Source organism: Cucurbitaria berberidis (genome assembly GCF_010015615.1).
Source record: "Cucurbitaria berberidis CBS 394.84 unplaced genomic scaffold K460scaffold_1, whole genome shotgun sequence".
Taxonomy (NCBI): domain Eukaryota; kingdom Fungi; phylum Ascomycota; class Dothideomycetes; order Pleosporales; family Cucurbitariaceae; genus Cucurbitaria; species Cucurbitaria berberidis.
In genome coordinates this window covers 3,369,370-3,387,118 of record NW_024468935.1, presented here as the reverse complement: position 1 = coordinate 3,387,118, position 17,749 = coordinate 3,369,370, and the positions used below count along the sequence as shown (strand labels likewise).

The window sequence follows — 17,749 nt, the reverse complement described above, 5'->3', positions numbered from 1 at the left end:
TATGCGCAACGATAAATCACAAATTTAGCACCGTTGCAGCGCTAGAGGGTGCCAAAAAGTTCATTCTCAGGCCCACTAAGTCCAAGGCTGGATCACTTAATAAATTATGCTAGGGCCTAAGTTCTTCGCATAGCTTCCGGCTTCTAGACGCTATGAGATATTTGATGGAGTCGTGTTCGACGATTCCGCGCGGATTGTAAGCATGGCAATGACTTTACATATCTTCGTATCCAGTAGGGCAACGGTACATAGCAATTTGAATATAAAAACAAATACACTCAAACAACTAAGGAACCAGCATGATTGAAACTTCTCGCTTCATTTGATGATTGATACTAAAAAACATTACTTATTTCAGGAAAGGGAGTGAAGACACCATCATCAAGTCTTCTAGAAGTTTTCAAACAAAGAGTAATAACGAAAGTGGGAAACGGCGCATCCCGTACCCGACTTGCTCCTGCAGTCATGGAGATCTCGGTATAACCAACTGTCGGTGTTTCTAGAGGCCTGAAAGGTCTCGAATGGAACGCAGTAGTGACCTTGTATGACGGCCTCTTATTAGATTCTAAATCAGAGGATCCGGTTTTCGGCTCATCGAGAAAACAATACGGCGCACCTTCCCGGGTCCCAAACAGGAGACTCATCGGCTGGTTTTTTATTCCGACATGAGTGACAAGAATTCTACCACAGTGCGATGGATGTAATCCAAATAGTCCGATTGCTGGGTCCCATCTCCAATAGGAGACCGGATCAGTGAACTGGATCCCGTTGGTACCCCTAATCCAATACCAATGAGAACCCTCGTATGCATTTGCGTTCTTCGGAAATCTAGATGGCTGTAAAGGCAAGAAAAATTTTGTTTGACGTATACGTCCCTTTTAGCTTCTTTGATTGTTAAAAGCCTTGGCTCTAGTTGCGGAAGATTGTGTGCGCCGATTCGAACATACTGATCGGCCCAAATATGTTGTAATACCACGGCAACATCGTGGCCCGTCTCTCTACTTTTACACTTCAGAACACCGTAGTAAAACCCACCTTTCATATGGACTAGGTCAAGTCTCGCACGGAGTCCTTTGCTAGACGTCGAAGAAGGCTCGCTTACATCCAGGTATTCAGATGATGTAATCCTCTTCGATCGGGCGAAATGTTTCGGAGATGTGGCGAGCAGACCACTATAGTAGACTGGATCACTCGTTTCCCACGCAAACAGGGATTGATCATTGCAGTCTTTCATGATCTCTTCTTGAAGTCTGATGAACGCCTTGCCCCCCTCACCGTACAGTAGGGGCATGTTGATATCAAACATGCCCAGAAGAGAGTACGCCATGTCTTCAATTCTATTTGTTTTCCTGTTCGCTGCCCAGGACATTCTGCTTGCAACGCTGCAAATGCTTGGATATGCTCCTTGGAGTACTTGCTGGTCAATTCCAGTTATTTCTTCAAGATATTGCGTTATTTCCGATTTGGTCCCAATAGGTTCCCATTCTTTCGAGTAGAGGTTTATCTCTAATGGCGCAATAAGTTCCTGCAATGTCCATCCTCGAGTAAGCCAGGTACTGTCCTTGAAGTCGACCAATGTGGGATGCCTTGGATGTTTGCTGTCATGGCTTGATATGTCCTCTAGGAATACGTAACATATCTCTGCATCTCTATACCATCGATACATCGAGTTGATAGCTTCCGAGAGCTCAGCGCTGCTTGACTTGTCGATGCAAACTCACCATACACTTGCGACAACATCGACTTTGTTAAACCGCTTACACGACCTGTAATTTTTACTGCTTAGTATATTTTTCAATATTTGTAACCCCTTATTTCTACAATCTCTTTTGGACGCACATCCTTGTGATCAGACTGCTTAGGCTCGGGGGTCCGAAAATGGGACCCCATTCTAGACCGCTTAGAGGGACTGATTTCGGGTCCCTGACACCTACAACGCTTGACATCCTGTTCACGTAACTTACTGTAAGTGATATGATATATGAAGCGAGAAGAAGGTGGTTACAGGACCAGCACTCGCTGTGCCAGACACCATGGATCAGAGTTGAATTGTAAGACCCGAGCAAGCGCCGAAATGCGCGCTCAGACAATAGACAAATGAGACTTATTGTGCTTAAATGTGGATTGGACTAAACGTTTATACGCGGATATCAAGCAGAATGATGATCACCAAGGAGGAGAGGGTCCGTGGAGAGATTCTTCGTGGAGAGAGATTCTTCGTGGAGAGAAGCGCTCTACGGAGAGAATCTTCAAGGAGAGACTCTCTCTATGGAGAGAACAGCCGAGGAGAGATGATCTTCACGGAGAGGATATCTCTATGGAGAGACTCTCTGAGGAGAGAGGAGCTCTGGGGAGAACCTGGCCTTCCATCGACTCGTTCACATCTCTATGTCACTCATTCAGTTGGTTTACTTCCTCTAGCAGTTCAATTTTGCATTTGTGCAATCTGGCTAATATGTGTTTTTCTATGCATTTCAAGGCTTTGATTTGATTTGACCGCACTATTGAAGGAACACGGATTTTTTATATCGTGGAGATGGTCCCAGTTTCGGGCCCTTTGAATGCCAAGACCGCCAACTGTTTGTGTCAAGCCCGGCTTCGCCACCCTACAACTTGTTCTCCTCTTCACACGCCTGTAAATACAGAGCCTTGCACTTTCAGCTTCCGCTTTTTCTTTCAAGTGCTTTCTTTCTAGGCACGCACCCATGCCAAGATTGCTGGCATTTTACTCGAGCTTGCTATGCGTTTTGACTTGGCACTTTTGGTCTGTCTTTCTGGAGTTAGTTCTGAGATAACTTCTTTGGATAACACAGTCTCATTACCTACAATTCTGTGCAAATCCTATGGTTTGACCTTGTCACTCTCATTTTTCTCGTGTTCCACTAGGGCACGCCACTCAGTCTCCAGCATCGAAAATCTCACTTCGTCATGCCAACTTCCGTTCAGCCATAAAGACTCTCGATCCCTTCCATCCTCTCGAAATCCCAGACGTTTCCAAAGTCTTATTGCTCCGGTGTTGAAGGAGCCGCTTTGCAATCCTACACGGTGTAGTCCCACAACCTGAAATCCCCAATTCAGTATCCAACGGACAGCCTCACTACCATAACCTTTTCCTTGATGCTCAGCAGAGATGAGTATGCCAATATCCAGGGTCCGGTGATGTCGAGTATTATCGCTCAAGCCATGAAGGTTTATAAACCCAATAGGTAAAGGCTTCTGTGAAGATAGTTCAGCTCCTGTGACATTCCCACAGTCTTCAACAACGGGTGGAAGACAGATCAGCAGATCTATCAGACGGGAAGATTGCTTGGCTTCGTGTTGCGAATCGGAAGTTTTTCTGCTGAGGGGTCGATGTAAAATGTTGTAGTTGTTTTGGTGCAGTGATTGTGGATCAAGCCAAAGTGAATGTATGAAAGCCTTATCTTCCTCATTGTCCTCGATCGCGCGATAGATAAGAGACCTGCTTCGAAAGGCATTGACCATGGACATTATAGGCACTTAATTTCTAATGAAGACCTGTAACTAAGAATCGGGTAGTGCTCTTGGAATGAAAGGTTTATAAGAACGCAGTAACAGCCGTACTATCACAGCCTTACTATCACAGCCTTACTATCACAGCCTCACTATTACAGCCTCACTATTACAGCTTCACTATTACAGCCTTACTATCGCAGCTTCACTATCAGCTTCACTATTACAGCTTCACTATTCGATCAAGCCACTGCACATCCGATCCACCATGCGCGCATGGTCGAGCACTGTGGTTTATGCTTCCTTTCGGCCTGCGAGACAGATACAAGCAAGGATCTTGCGCTGCGAGACGAGAATGTTCACATAGCTGGTTCTCTCCAGATGGCTGGTGTGCTAAGCGTTATAGCCAGCATGTGGTCTGTGGCGGATGATGTCTGTCGCACTCTGGCTGATACCTTCTACACCGAATTGACAAGAGAGAATTCTCCTGAGGGAAAGCGGGGGATAAGTATAGTTGAAGCCCCTTTTGCTCTCCATGCAGCAATCCAGCATCTGCGAAAGATGAAGAGCACTCCTCCAATTCTTTGGGGTGCCTGGTTTCATGCGGGAGTCTGAATAAAGGAGGCGCTGTCGCTGTGTGGACTGATTCTGGTGATTTATCAGAGCAAAATTCGGCTGATGTCCTCAATGGTCTCGACAACATGTTTGACGACATGGTTGACAAAGGTGGCTGCCGGTGAAGACGTCAGTAGGTTGTTGTTCTTAACTTGTAGGAGAATATCGGTCCCACTGAATCGCGATATCCGTTCTTGAACTTAAAAAACATAGGGATGCAGCTTGACTAGTGGGTAAGCAGCTTGAGCTACAGCAACAGGGTGAGCTCGGCCACTGCTAAGCCTCGTGCCTGATTCTAGGCCCTCTGTACAAGATTTGGATCTGGGATTAGAGTGTGGAACAAGGATTCTTTGATAAAAAGATGACTGAGTAAGGCAAAATTACTACATTTGTATTGAATGGCTATGTACATTCTGCCGCCATCTTCGGCGGCATATGCCGCGACTTTCGTAGGGCAAAGGTATCGATGGTGACTCTGTATAGTGCAGCAGGTATCCACCCAGAAGTACTCTATGTCATCCTGAGTAGCCTGTTCGCCGCAGAACTGTATCTTGCGATAACCTGGTTTTTCCTCGCCTCTGCCTTCCATCAGATCTTTGAATGTGACCTCCTCGGCGTTGTTCGCTCGCCAGACGTGTGAAAGAATCGCATATCGCGGTACTTCGTCGCCGATGTATTCTACAAGGCTGAATTTGCCATCACCTGTACAGTGCAAGAGACGCATGGCAATAGGATGTTCGCATGAGCAATCGCACAGGAAATTACAAAGATGATGAGTAACTAGAGTACTGCAATAGTACCGGCCTTGAGAATGGATGTCTTTCAGACTCCATTAGCAAGATGAAACCTTTGGTGAAGACAGCGGACAGGCAGCAGCAGTGGGGCACAGGCGCAGGGTCAAGCGAGTTTGCATATAGTAGCACGTGAGTCAATCGTGATGGAAAAGGAACGCGTCAAGTCATACGGGTAGTAGCCTACACTAAGCTGCCAAGATATCTAGGGCTGACGTAGAGTGGTCAGAGCGCTTTCGACTTCCTCATCATCTCCTTTGACACTTCTTTTCTGACAGACACACCCTCTTAGAAATCCCTTTCTCGCTGGCAAAGACACATAGATACTCATTGCTCTCCTTCACTTCATACTATCCAATTTGGGCTCCTTCTGATTGACTCTTGCGCACTTTTGAAAGCCATATCTCGGGACCGCGTCGTGTCAATCATGAGACATCCACAGCCAATTTTCCGGCTTATGCTATCACTTCCATCGATAGCGCAACTACCGCTGCTGCCTCCGATGATCCTATTTGGTCCCGGCGATAAACCGGCGAACCACAAGCTCTAATCGCTCACTTGACCGAACTGCCATGTGCGCCGCCGAGACATGGCCAGGTTCACGGAATGCCTCTTCGGTCTGCTATTCGACGGCCCATCGTACACTTGGGGATTAGCTAAGAACAGTTGCTCGTGGTTTCTTCTTCGTCCTTCATCCCCTTACTCGACATACGAGTGCATGCAATCGCATCACCCGAAGTCGTTCCAGAAGACCAATAAGATCGCTCTCCGCAACTATACTCAATGACTCTTCCGGCGTAAGTTCCAACACGGATTGCTTGGGGTTTCCATTACAGAAAGACCCGTCATCATGGGAGTCGGACCGCAGTACCTCCTGGTATTTGACCATCGGTAAAGCTCTCTCATCGCAGTTCAACTTTATTTGTCTTTACTCCCTTCTATCATTACTCTTCATCTCTACTCTTTTCTCCCCTCATCATCAGACCTCGGAGAATCACGCATACTTGACAGCTTCACTCCCACGCCAAGTCCTCCCCTGAAACACTGCTCACACACGACATGTGTATCCGTGTGGTCGAAAAGTTTCCAGTATGCGGTTGCGTGTATCATACGCATGCAGTCGATCGCTGCCCCTACTATGGTCGACATCCGGTAGTGGACAAGGTCGTCTGGGTTGGGTCGTCCTGTCCGCATCATAGCAGCGGCTGAATATGATATGAAATCTCATCCAAGCAAAAGGAGGAATGGGACTGTTCTTGACGGTTATCTACCATTACATCCACTCTCAAACCTATACCTGAGGAAGAAGCTCTACAACATATCTCTCCGTGTAAAAGGGAATTGAGCCGCTATCGGCATCGAATGAGTTGGCTACGACCGGACGATAGCTAGCGGATCTTTCGAACATGGATGCTGGTACATGTCTATATGACCAGAGACGCAACGCGAGCAACGTCCATAATACACCAGTTCGACTCTAGGGAACCGACGAGATTGAGCGAGGGGAACAGCTAGATCACATTTCACGATCTCGGCACTCCTTCGTATCAGAATTCAAACGACAAACACAGCTAGAAAGCACTCGCCCTTCAATCTGACTCGTCCTATTCCTCTCCTCTCCCCTCGATCAATCGGAGCCAGCAACTGCACAATCCTCAGAAGCATAGGGAAAGCGATGGACGAGGATGTCGGAAGTTTGAGCACACGGAGCCATATCGACGGAGATCTGCAGAATTTCCCCTCCGCTGGACTTGGTAGGTAGAACAGAAGTGTTTCACGTTCAAAATTCATTCAATATAATCCACTACATTGTTCATGGATGGAAGATGGAAATGCATATGCATGCTCTAGAAACAAGAATTTGCTTTTCGGGGTATATTAGACACAATAATCTAGACCATTAGGGACAATAATATAGTATAGACTTGGAGAGAAGGAGGAAGTAGTCTCGTATTACATGCAAGACCTTTCCACCCCACCATCAACATTCTCCCTGACGAGTTGCGATGCAGAATCTCAAGTCTATCAGTTTCCCAATCCGAGTGGAATGCCCTTCTCAAACACACACACATATCACATATCTCACATAAGGAATATTTTAGGGGTGCAAGCATACCGCCCCCAGAATGCTGCGCTGGGGTATAACCAAGAAGAACCTCATAACAACCCTCATGCCCTGATCGCCCCACGCCCGTGATGCAAAAGCAAATAGAAAGAAAAGAAAAAAGAGTTAGAGTGCAATTGCTGCTAAATGTACGTGCGCCGAGGCTTCAATACACTCGATCTGGATCCTCTTCTTTCGGTTTGTACATGATCGTCGTGAGGAACTAGCAGTTGTCAGCATGGTACATTTCTCACAAGTGGGATTACGACGTACTTTTTGTTTATACCGCGTAGTTGCACTCGTGGCTAAGATGTTGTCTTTGATACTACTCGTCGCCAGGTGATTCAGCACCGTATGATTGGGGTTAATTAGCACACTGCTATCGTCCTTGGTCGGCGTTGTGCCGTTCAGGATACTCTTGCCCAGGAACCCCGGTAGTGACGGCGGCGTCGGCAGGTTGTTCGTGGTAGCGTTTGAGCGCGCGAAGCGGGAGGATTCCTCAGGGGCATCGAGATCTAAGAGGTATCGGGGGATATTTTGGTGGTATTTCTTGGTTGGCTCTGGGATTTTGGGTTTTGCGGGTTCCGGCAGGGGCGCCTTGAGGGGTTGCAGTTCTGGAGTTGGGGGCAGAACTTGCGGCGGGTAGACGCCTGTGGGTGCGTCGCGTTCCTGCACTGGCGTCACGGCATCGAGGCTCTCCTTCCCTTCCGTTGCGTCCGAAGCTGGTTTGGGAACGTCATCGTAGGACACTTCGAGGTAGTTGACCAGGATGTTTGTGTAGTCTACTGCCGTGGGCAGCTTATCGCTCGTGCGCATGTCGTTGTCCACGATGAACATGAGATGGTGGGTCCCTGGGGTGATGAGGACGTAGGCGGAGAGGGCATCTTTTTTCTTGCTGGGACCGCTGTGGGAGACATGTCAGTACTGTCGGTGTGCAGTGTAACCCTCGAACCGAGGCAGATGCGTACGCCTTGAAATGTAAGGCTCGAGGCTGCAAGGCTGAGATGGTCTTCGCTGTATGATTGACCGGGTCTCAGGCGGCATCGCGTACGAGGGGGCAGCCACACGGGTAGCTGCAGACAGGGAGGAAGCAAACGTTTCGACTTACTTTGGATGCAACTTGTACTTTTTATTCCAGCCCGCAAAGGTGCCTGTTACATAGACGCGCTCGCCGGGGCCCTCCCACTCTATCAGCGTGGGCACAGTCGGCCGGCCTGTGGTGGGCACTTTGAACTCTTCCCCCAGGTCTTCGTCGTCTGCGGTGGTGGTGCTGAGCATCGACGTGCGGCGCGGCAGGGCACCTTCGACCTCTCCATAGTCAATTGGGCTCGCGAGATCCTGGGCTGATATGATGGGGGAGCCTGGGTTGTGCAGCTCCTCCTCGATGGGCAGCGGTAGGCGGGGCGGGCGACTGAAGTGCGACGAGGGCACAATGTAGTCTTCTGGGTCGGCATCGGCGGCGATGGCGTCTATCGACGACGACTCTTCGCGGAGGCCTGCAGGCACATTGACAGGGCATGTTTGCGGCGAAGGGGAGGGCGCGGGCTGGTGCTGATGTTGGTGCTGGTGCTGCGCGTCCTTCTTCTCGGGCGGCGGGCTCGCGGCGGGCTGCTGAGGCGGGGTGATTTGGCGGCTCGTTGGAGGGCCCTTCTCTTTGGCCTTCTGGCTGCTCTGCTCGTTGCCCATGGTTTCGTGCTCGGGCGCCTTGAAGTGGTCCTGGGCAGCGCGCAGGTGGCTGGCGACGGCGGCAGCGGTGCTGGTGCTGGAGCTGGTGCTCGAGGCGGCCGTCTGCGAACGGCCTCGCGAGTGCGGGCGGGTTGACGTGGGCTGGCTCTCTGCGTGCGCGAGACTGGCCGACGGGGGCGCCGCTTGGGCTTTGGCGGTGCTCAGTGCCTGGATGGATTCTCTCCTGCGCGCCGAGTGGTGGAGGTGGGGGACGACGTGGTGATGGGAGCGCTCATGTGACGCCGTCACGTTGGGGGGAGGCTGCTGCTGCGGCGGCGGCGGCGGTGATTGTGGATTCCATGGCGGCGTCGTCGACCGCGAGTTCTGGTTGCCCATGTCCTCGGCCTGCGAATCCTCTCGCCGAAGCTGCGAGACTCGAGACTGGAGTGTACCACCAGATGGGAAACAGCCGCCTGTGTCTTCATGGATAGTAGACAGAGACGTCCAGGTCCGCTATCGCCCGTCTTAGCATTGCCTGCAGCGGGACACAGGGATTGGCAATTGGAAATGCATAGCTGCATCATCGCCGATAGCTGCCGCCCAGCCAATCCTACCTATCCAGGGGGAGCTTGCCTCGACGACGACACGACAGTGCTATACACCTCCAAGATCCACTTGATTATCGGGAGAAATTATCTGGCGGAGCAGGGAGCCTCTTCCTTCGCCATCTATAGGGCCGACGTGTCACAATGCGCCTGTCGTAGCTGTGCTGTCGTAGACCTCCTCTATTGCCAAATCCCGCAAACCAACTTCGACCCCCCTACACCATGGCTGACGCCCTCACTACCGTCTTCATTATCCTGCACATCATTTGGTGGCCGCTCAGCAAGATTATCAAAGCCATTGTCATCCTCCTCACGCCATTTTGGATCGTGGCCACTTTCCTCCTCCTACCCTTCATCCACATCGGGCATGCCATTATCAATGTCCTGTCATTCCCCTTCAGATTGCAATGGATGGAGCGACTCGAAGTAATACATATGCATTGATCATACAGAGAAAAGTACTCGGGCATGCTAACATTGCTCCGCAGACAATTTACATCTACCTCGGCACTGCCGGCTTGATAGGATGCATCACTGGCGCCATCCTCTTTACCATCTTCAAAATCCTCTCATCAAGTCTCAACATTGATGCGACCAGCGTGCCCGAAACACGTGATAGTGGGCCAACTGCTGCCGAGTACAGGGCAGCAAGGCGGAAGAAGAAGGACGAGTCTATGGATTATTCGCCCATCGCGACTCCGGTAGTGTTGAGCAAGGTCGCTACACCGCGTAGACGAGGCCTCTTGTCGCAGGCCATCATTGAGGAGGAGGATTCGGACTTTTAATCTCGCCTTGACATGGCGAGGTGTGCGTTGAAGAGGAAGCCATGTCATACGAGTCGTGTTGGTAGCTTTTCCAATTCCACTCATTCTGGTGAACCCGCGACTTGTGGCTCGAGTGTGTCAGCGCGCGGTCGAATCCAGGGATTGGCATGTCTGTGTCGCGTGCCTGTGTGCTGCGTGAAGCGATGCTTGATGGGTCTACTACCGATAAGGCTCGTCGCGTCGGGCATGGTCGATATTCAGCGCTATTTTGCTTCGAGCTTGCCACATGGTTAACACCGCACATCACACTCTACAACGGCTTCGCTAGGTATATTGCTTGTGGACAGGGTGTCCGGAACTAACGCAGTCGAAGCCCTCTCGTCCGCCTCAGAGGAACCCAAAGTCAGCCAGTGGAAGACGCAGACAGTAAAAGTAACTGTAGTATTTAGCAGAAAGATCAGCAAAATGAACCGTAACAGACATACCATCGACACTGCAGATGGTCAAACACACCCAACCTAACTCTCTCCCCTTGAACGAAGTTAGGGAGGCCATATTGCCCACAGTCGGTATCAGAACCAAGCATGATCCTATGAAAGTTCGCCACAGCAGCTTCTCAATCGTCCTTGCCCTTTGTTGGTTCGAGGTGTGGAGGTCTACGCTGTTCCTCGCTCTTGATCGACTGCAAAGGCTACCAAAGCACTTCGTAAAGCGACTTGCAGGAAACGCTGCAGTGGGTAGACTACCGGCGCGGACCAGTGGACTCAGTAGGTAGACGAAAACTAGAGTCAGCAGGACATTGATGAACACATCGAAGGTCAGTAAGGGTATAGTAACAAATTGTGGAAGACCGATGCGACAGCGGCCGTCCTTTCGAGAGATGTTGGCGATGGGCCAGATGAAGCCGGTAACAGCGATAGTGCCGAAGACTGCTGCGATACTCAACGTCCCAGTTATCCATAGCCAATCGTATGTCCTCCGCATGTACGGGGCTCGCAACGCATGAGCTCGTTCAACCAGAATAAGGTACCTGGAGACGATAAGTCAGCCACTTTAGTGTAGTTCAGCTGCGATAGCAGGTTGCGCAAGTTTGATGCAGCTTGTAATTTAAGAAGTAACTGCTTAGACCCACATAATTACTTTGCTGCTAGTATAAACTGCAAATCGAGATCCGAAGTCAGTGCACGTGTCATGCCTAATTCGTGTACAGTCACTACTTACATGCCAGGCAGAGGATGACAGCCCCTCGACAGACATTGTAAGATGATAAGCCAAGACCGGATTCCGCAACGGCAGCGGAGAAAACGAATGCCATGGAAAAGAAGTAAAGGAGGTAGATGAGGACGTGTGTAAGACTCAGGTTCTTGAGTTGATGACGGTCGGTCGAACGCATACGATGCCCTAACATGTTAGCCATGGTAACTATAACAGACCAGCGGGGACCGGTACCAACCATCCCTGTGATAAGGGACATGCAAAATAGGGATACGACAGTATAGAATGTTCGTGACGTGGTGGTCTCGCCAAAGTCATTGTTTTGATAATTCGCATGAAGAAAGATGGGAGTTCCGGATCCACTGGCCAACACTCGATTGATCCCAAGTGTAGTATTGGGTATTGGTGTTGCTGCTGATACTGCAATTACAAGCGAAGTCCTTATCCACAACATGCTGGCCGTTTGTCAAAAGCTGTAATCGAGCACGTCAACAGGTATGCGGTGGATCATGCAGGTGCGACGCTGTAGAGAGACATAGTACTAGGTTGTTGTCGGACGTAGGTAGGATGATTAAAGCGTGGTGAACGACGGGGAGCAAGATGCAGGCTCCATATAAATTCAGGTGAGCAAGTTTGCATGCCTCCCAGCTGATCAATGTCGCCATTTGGAAAGCGCGATACGAGGATGAAGCCAAGTGCGAGGTGGTTGCTGCTCGCTCCTTCACAAACGACCTTATCCACGTCTACTATAGTACCACAAAAATGGGATTTGGCTGAGCGCCGTCCATTTAAACACCATAGCGATGGCCAGTTTCGATCAGGGACGTCGATGTGGCGCGAACTCGAGCAGACCGGACAATGCCGTCAGAATTTCTGACAAAATGAGAGAGCGACAGAGGGAAAAGTAATAACGTGCAACAAGTAGAAGCTTGTACATTGGCCAACGCGCTGAGCGGCACTTTCAGGCGAAAAAAGCATCGGATTGTGTGACCTCGTGCTGCCGCCCCTCCGAAAATCTTGTTTCCAGCCGCTGTCCCGCCACGGCTTTCGCCGAGTACATAGTTAGCTATCCAGAGTCCGTAATTAAAAGAAAGCATATAAAAAGCGCCTCCACCCCAGTGTTACCTGTTGAGATATGGCCACTTCCATGTAGGTACCTTGAGTGAGTCCCGCACTTAAGAGTTAGACGAGAATCAGGTTGAAAAAAAGGCAAATACATCATTCCTATTCCAAGTAGGGCCCAGGGAGCTAACATCACCGCTTCCTCCCGAGGTCGTTCTTCACCTACGCATTGCATGTTGCGCATCGAACACATCCCGACGAAGCCTAATAAATAAAGGTAGCCATGGCTGCATTGGCGGCAGAGGCAACACTGGGAGAATAGGGTGATGTTGGGCTTCTGAAGATGATCCGGCAGAGACCTACTGCTACGAGGGGAGGGCGGTTTTTATGATGGTCAGCAGCATGAGGAGCTAGTCCCAAACGGGGCAAAACAACACGGGTTGAAGTCAATACCTAGGTATGCGGCCCCACCTACCAGCTGGGCCGCACGAGGCAGTAGTCTACTTTGCTCTTCCCCACTTGAAGGCTGCACCATTATCCTTTTCGCTTCTTCCATGCCTTTGTACCTCTTACACTGCTAAAGTGCTTCGTTACCTAACGGACATCCGACTGTTTAGACGAAAACGACCAGCTGTTCTCCTTATTCCCCCCTCTGTTCTCAACATGCCTCACCATGAGACATCCTCACTCAAGTCATATTTCGACGAGATCGCCGAGACCAACGGTGACAATGAGTGTAGAGCTTGGTTGAACAGGCTTTTCGACAATAAGGCAGAAATAGCAGATTGCGTTTCTCATCTCCTAGAACGCGGACCCGGAACGTATGTTGGTTTCCTCAAGGGTTCTTTCAACTTTAGCTTCCGAATCCGCTTCAGGGAAGGCTTCCCAGACGCTCTTATTCGGTTCCCCAAACCGGGACACACAGCTACAGCGTTAAGGGACGAAAAGGTCGAGAACGAGGTCCGGACCATGGACTACCTCCGCCAACACACCACTATTCCTCTCCCTGCAGTGCATGAGTGGGGTACGACAGCGACGGCAACAACAAAGACAGCAGCGAAGAACTTACTCCGATTTGGGCCATTTATCATCATGGATTATGTTGAGGGAACGCTTCTATCAACTATCCTAAAGCAACCGGATCAAGAAGACATGATTCTCAACCCAAACTTCGACAAGACAATTTTGGACAAGATATATCGTCAAATTGCGGATTACATGCTTCAATTTTCTCAACTTCGGTTCACCCGCATTGGAGCCATATCCAAGGACGACCACGCGAATTGGTATATCAGAAGACCCCTAACGTATAATATGAATGAGTTGGCGACTGTCGCGTTCTACCCTGGCGATCGATTTCCTACTGCGCCTATGGACAGCGCAAGCGATTACTTCAGCTTAGTCGCGAACGAGCATCTGAACCACCTTTGGACCCAGCGCAACCTTGCTGATAACCAAGAAATCGCTCAGAAGCGATTTATTGCCCGTCATCAGTTCGCACAGCTGATTCCAAAGTATTGTATCCATGATACTGGTCCATTCATACCTTTCTGCGATGATTTGCGACCAGGGAATATGCTCGTAAATCCAGAAACCCTGCAAATTACAGTCGTGTTTGATTTTGAGTTTACCAATTCTATGCCGGCCCAGTTCGCGTACGACCCACCTTGGTGGCTTCTATTATCTGGACTGGAAACTTGGCTTGATCGTTGCGCTTTACAGGAATTCTTAGCCCTATATGAGCCTAGAATGGAGCAATTCCTACGAACGTTAGAGCATGTAGAAGCGGAGTCATTAATTCGGCAACCTAGTGCGCCACCTCTTTCTGCCCGGATGCGTGACTCGTGGCGGACTCGGCGTTTCTGGTTCAATTACGCTGCAAGGAAGAGCTTTGAGGTGGATTCCATCTATTGGGCTACCCTACATGATGACAGCGCTACCGTGCTTGATGCCCAGGCGTGTGCAGAGATGGAGTCACTTACCCAGAGGAAGATGGATCAACTAAAGGCATATAAAGAGGAGTGTTCTGCTCGTTTTTCTTAACGTAGCGAATGTTTGTAGTTCCCTTGTATAGTATTAGGTCAATGCTACTTGTTTCTTCAACCATAGGATAATCAAAATGGATGAATTGTATGTCTTAGTTGACTATCCGGTAATGAGCGATTTATAACTATGTGAATAAATTAATGATATAGCGCGCAAAGGCGAAGCCCAAGATGAAAGTAAAGAGTTGAGACCCAGGATAAGGGGCGTGCTCTCTTAATTGGAGGTTCCTAAACACTGCTAATTGTCTAGGTTAGTGCTTCTTACTTTCTGCGACGGTCAAGTTTTCTTCCAGGATTTAGGGATAGCTTGATCTAACAGTTTGTAGGGGACTTTGACTTTGAGAAGTGGCTGAAGCTAGGGTTAGGGGTAGTGAAACAGATGTACAAAATGTTTGGTAGTCCTGAGAGAGAGTCCTAAACATTGAAAGATTTTGCAATTGCAAAATGAATCAGACAATTGTTTGGAAGGAGGTGAGTGAGTGCCTCAAATGAGCGCGTGGTGTATTATTGCAACAAGAAATCGAACATCTCGAGGTCCAGACGCTCCCATGCCTCCTTGTGAACACGGCCTAGTGCTTTCCTCTTTGCAATCTTGCCATGCCACTCTACCCATATGACGTTATAGAACTCGTACTTCTCTCCAGATCTTGGTCGTTCTTGACATCTCCACTCAGCCAGTGTGTATTCTTGCCAGTCGTTGTAAGCGAATCCTCTCGATATCGCCACTAGCTCAACAATGTCGCTAGTTTGGGGTTGACCGCCTCTAACATCATGGCGCAACTTCACTTGTTCTTGATACTGCAGGTCGAGACAGCCAACCCATTTCCCCAAATTATCACGGATAGCCAAATGCCCGGGAGTGGATCTTCGGATGGGACGTTTGATCCAGTCCCTTGAAAATAGTCGCGCTTTTGATGTGCGACACGAGATTATGAGGTCTGAGGTCTTGGCCAACTCCTTGTCGGACTTGCGCTTTGTGTCGAGTTGGTTCGCTTTGCGCTCGGTCGCGTTGGTGATGAGAGGGACCGGATACCAGAATTGAGAGGTATCGTCGCTGATATGGGTATAATAATGATCTGGTTCGTGGAAGCTATAATGCCCCGAATAATGTGTTCTTTTTCCGTCCTCAAAGTCCCAGAAGCCCCACATGCTCCCCTTTCTTTCGTGGGTGTTTTCATGACAGGTCCAGCCATTTTGCAGGGCCATTGAAATATCCGCATCTTCCGTGGTACTTGCAGAGCAATCGTTTCGAATTGGTCGTCTTTCGCTACTCTCCGTGCTTCCGTAATACCACTGAACTATCGGAATTGTGCGCCGCGAGGTGTATGCCTGTGTATGTAAGACGGTCTTTTTCCAGAACCCAGAGTCAAGGTTGTTGCGGATTACACCCGTCCATGCCATCCATGACCACGACGGAAGATGTAGGCTGACCGAAGGCGACGACGTGCCTCTTGGGCGAAGCTCATTGCCCGACCACAAAAGTCCCTGGTCGAAGAACATCTCAGGAAGCCCATACAAAAACCCTCCAGGAAACGAACTGCTGAGAGCTGCCAAGAACCCAGTAAAAGCAGGCAAGACGTCCTCGGGATAGGTGAGCACTTTCGTAGTGAACGTGCTTACCAAGTCGTTGTATGAATCGAGGCGCGGCCATGAGGAATCGAATAAAACCAACTTGCTCACTTGTTGCGTGTGTCTGAGGTCCTCTCTGGAATGGACGGGAATCGTGGAGTTATCTGGAAATATGTCCTCGCGCCAAACTGCACATTGACATTGCCATTGTACTGTCTGGTGTGCGAAGATGAGTTTTCTGGGTGACAAAAGCGATTCCTGGAATGTCCACCCTCGCTTCTCCCAGGTTAAGCCAAATGTCGAAAAGGGTGGACAATGCACGTAGGTTCGCATCGGCTCGAGCTTGTGAACGTCCTGAGGACGTGACCTAGGTTTCGTTATGCTTTGAATACCATGCAAACCAGCGGCCGCATCATCCCCATTTGCCGCCACAATAGTCAAAGACGCATTCGCGTAAATGGAAGACATGCCGTTGAGTTGACTGTCCTTGATGCTTTGATCATCCTGAACTATGCATAAAGAGTCTACCCACAGAAACTGCTCGCCCATAAGAGAAGTGAGCTGAATGGCATCCATGATAGTCCTAGGTATTTGGGACTTCCACAACGAGTTACCAAAAGATCCCTCCAAACTCAATTCATAAAGATTGTTTCTGGTCGTCTTAAGTTGAGGAACTTGGCCCCAAACATAGCTGAGAGCAAAGTAACGGTCTGTGGTCTTGGCCTGCGTAAGACACATGCGTGTGGTGTCGATAAGAAGATTGGGACGGAGAGACAAGGTGCTTGCTAGTCCATTACACGCCGAGCCATGTATCGTTTTACAGCGACTATACCAGTCTTTCAGAGTTTGGCAATCGATCCAGTCCGGATTAGTCAGCCTTCCTAGGCCGGCTGGGTCCTCGAGATTACCCTCTGGTAGAGCTGCCAGGTTGACAATTGTGTCATAATGAAGAAGAACCTCGACATTGCGCTGTAGAGGTTTTTTGGTGAGCATAACAGAGTCCTCCCATTCAGACAGAGTCCTGTGCCTCGTGCGTTCCTGTAGTTTAGCGACAATGGACGCATGGGCTTGACAGGGTGCATCCACAAAATCAGGAAGCCTTCCCACTTTTTGTTCGTAGATTTTGTCTTCCAAGGACAAGTCCGTGAAGCGGATAATTTCAGAACAGAGTTTACAGTTCTTCAAATTTGCATCTAGCTGCGATGTTGTTCAGCAGGGGACTGCACACTTGTTCCCTCAAGGTACCTTACGAGCGAGGAGACGACCCTGGACGCCTTTGGCAATGCCGACATCTCAACTCTAATCGAGGCTTTCTACGTTTAACATTACCCTTCGTCTGTAGCGTGGAGACCCTAACACCGAAGTAGTAGCAAAGAGCGAAACGAGAGGAGCCGGAGACTACAAGCCAAGTAATACTAATATGACGAGAGTAGAGCAAAGATACGACGTTCCCTAGTGACTAGACGATCGCTCTATCGCGCTTCTTGACAAGATTTGTGTGGGTGGACTCCGCAAGGCCGCGTCAAGACGTTGCAAGGAGCTTGGGCGCAGGCGGCAGAGTAGTGTAGCGCGATGCATGGACTCGTCATAGGCGGGTCAGTATCCTCAGCAACACAGCCTCTTGCTGCAGCTTGCGACAGGGTCCAGATATAGATAGACATGACGGAGTGAGGTGAGATGCAGCTATGGTTCTATGAAGCCTGGTAGAGCAACAGAAGAGGCATCTGTCGCGATGGATGGATGATCTGATGATGAAGCACTGTTCGCGACTGGCACCAGAACGGGAACAATGCCCCCCACCTCCTTCCCCCTTCTGCCGCCCCTACCAAGTATGGAAAGGGTG

At 49.7% G+C, this 17,749-nt stretch overlaps 9 protein-coding genes across 9 annotated transcripts; 3 read left to right on the top strand and 6 right to left on the bottom strand.

The window, feature by feature from the left end:
* Positions 1–335: 335 nt before the first annotated feature.
* On the bottom strand, positions 336–1,946 carry K460DRAFT_350850 (uncharacterized protein; the record flags this gene model as incomplete). The annotated part of the gene is made up of 4 exons (XM_040931535.1): positions 336–828; positions 948–1,598; positions 1,722–1,766; positions 1,840–1,946. 4 exons carry the CDS (start codon positions 1,944–1,946, stop codon positions 336–338), a joined length of 1,296 nt encoding a protein of 431 aa, XP_040793411.1.
* A 529-nt stretch (positions 1,947–2,475) lies between these two features.
* On the bottom strand, positions 2,476–3,507 carry K460DRAFT_302316 (GNAT family acetyltransferase). The gene is made up of 2 exons (XM_040929901.1): positions 2,823–3,507; positions 2,476–2,770 (listed from the first exon to the last, which is right to left on the bottom strand). Exon 1 carries the CDS (start codon positions 3,487–3,489, stop codon positions 2,842–2,844), a length of 648 nt encoding a protein of 215 aa, XP_040793410.1. The 5' UTR covers positions 3,490–3,507; the 3' UTR covers positions 2,476–2,770; positions 2,823–2,841.
* Positions 3,508–3,747: 240 nt separating this feature from the next.
* Positions 3,748–4,086, top strand: K460DRAFT_350849 (uncharacterized protein; the record flags this gene model as incomplete). Its single annotated transcript, XM_040931534.1, has 1 exon — positions 3,748–4,086. One exon carries the CDS (start codon positions 3,748–3,750, stop codon positions 4,084–4,086), a length of 339 nt encoding a protein of 112 aa, XP_040793409.1.
* Positions 4,087–4,381: 295 nt separating this feature from the next.
* Positions 4,382–4,810, bottom strand: K460DRAFT_400886 (uncharacterized protein; the record flags this gene model as incomplete). The annotated part of the gene is made up of 1 exon (XM_040936371.1): positions 4,382–4,810. One exon carries the CDS (start codon positions 4,808–4,810, stop codon positions 4,382–4,384), a length of 429 nt encoding a protein of 142 aa, XP_040793408.1.
* A 1,888-nt stretch (positions 4,811–6,698) lies between these two features.
* Positions 6,699–9,162, bottom strand: K460DRAFT_328136 (carbohydrate-binding module family 48 protein). Its single transcript, XM_040930691.1, has 3 exons — positions 8,090–9,162; positions 7,255–7,885; positions 6,699–7,204 (listed from the first exon to the last, which is right to left on the bottom strand). Exons 1-3 carry the CDS (start codon positions 9,040–9,042, stop codon positions 7,148–7,150), a joined length of 1,641 nt encoding a protein of 546 aa, XP_040793407.1. The 5' UTR covers positions 9,043–9,162; the 3' UTR covers positions 6,699–7,147.
* Positions 9,163–9,473: 311 nt separating this feature from the next.
* K460DRAFT_273551 (uncharacterized protein) lies at positions 9,474–10,036 on the top strand (the record flags this gene model as incomplete). Its single annotated transcript, XM_040927890.1, has 2 exons — positions 9,474–9,677; positions 9,740–10,036. 2 exons carry the CDS (start codon positions 9,474–9,476, stop codon positions 10,034–10,036), a joined length of 501 nt encoding a protein of 166 aa, XP_040793406.1.
* A 269-nt stretch (positions 10,037–10,305) lies between these two features.
* On the bottom strand, positions 10,306–11,538 carry K460DRAFT_328129 (uncharacterized protein; the record flags this gene model as incomplete). Its single annotated transcript, XM_040930690.1, has 5 exons — positions 11,465–11,538; positions 11,237–11,416; positions 11,148–11,172; positions 10,501–11,045; positions 10,306–10,451 (listed from the first exon to the last, which is right to left on the bottom strand). The coding sequence occupies exons 1-5, from the start codon at positions 11,487–11,489 to the stop codon at positions 10,306–10,308; spliced, it is 921 nt and encodes a 306-aa protein (XP_040793405.1). The 5' UTR covers positions 11,490–11,538.
* A 1,417-nt stretch (positions 11,539–12,955) lies between these two features.
* Positions 12,956–14,335, top strand: K460DRAFT_350846 (uncharacterized protein; the record flags this gene model as incomplete). The annotated part of the gene is made up of 1 exon (XM_040931533.1): positions 12,956–14,335. One exon carries the CDS (start codon positions 12,956–12,958, stop codon positions 14,333–14,335), a length of 1,380 nt encoding a protein of 459 aa, XP_040793404.1.
* Positions 14,336–14,488: 153 nt separating this feature from the next.
* Positions 14,489–17,480, bottom strand: K460DRAFT_302301 (HET-domain-containing protein). The gene is made up of 2 exons (XM_040929900.1): positions 17,157–17,480; positions 14,489–17,103 (listed from the first exon to the last, which is right to left on the bottom strand). The coding sequence occupies exons 1-2, from the start codon at positions 17,196–17,198 to the stop codon at positions 14,842–14,844; spliced, it is 2,304 nt and encodes a 767-aa protein (XP_040793403.1). The 5' UTR covers positions 17,199–17,480; the 3' UTR covers positions 14,489–14,841.
* Between the last annotated feature and the right edge of the window lie 269 nt (positions 17,481–17,749).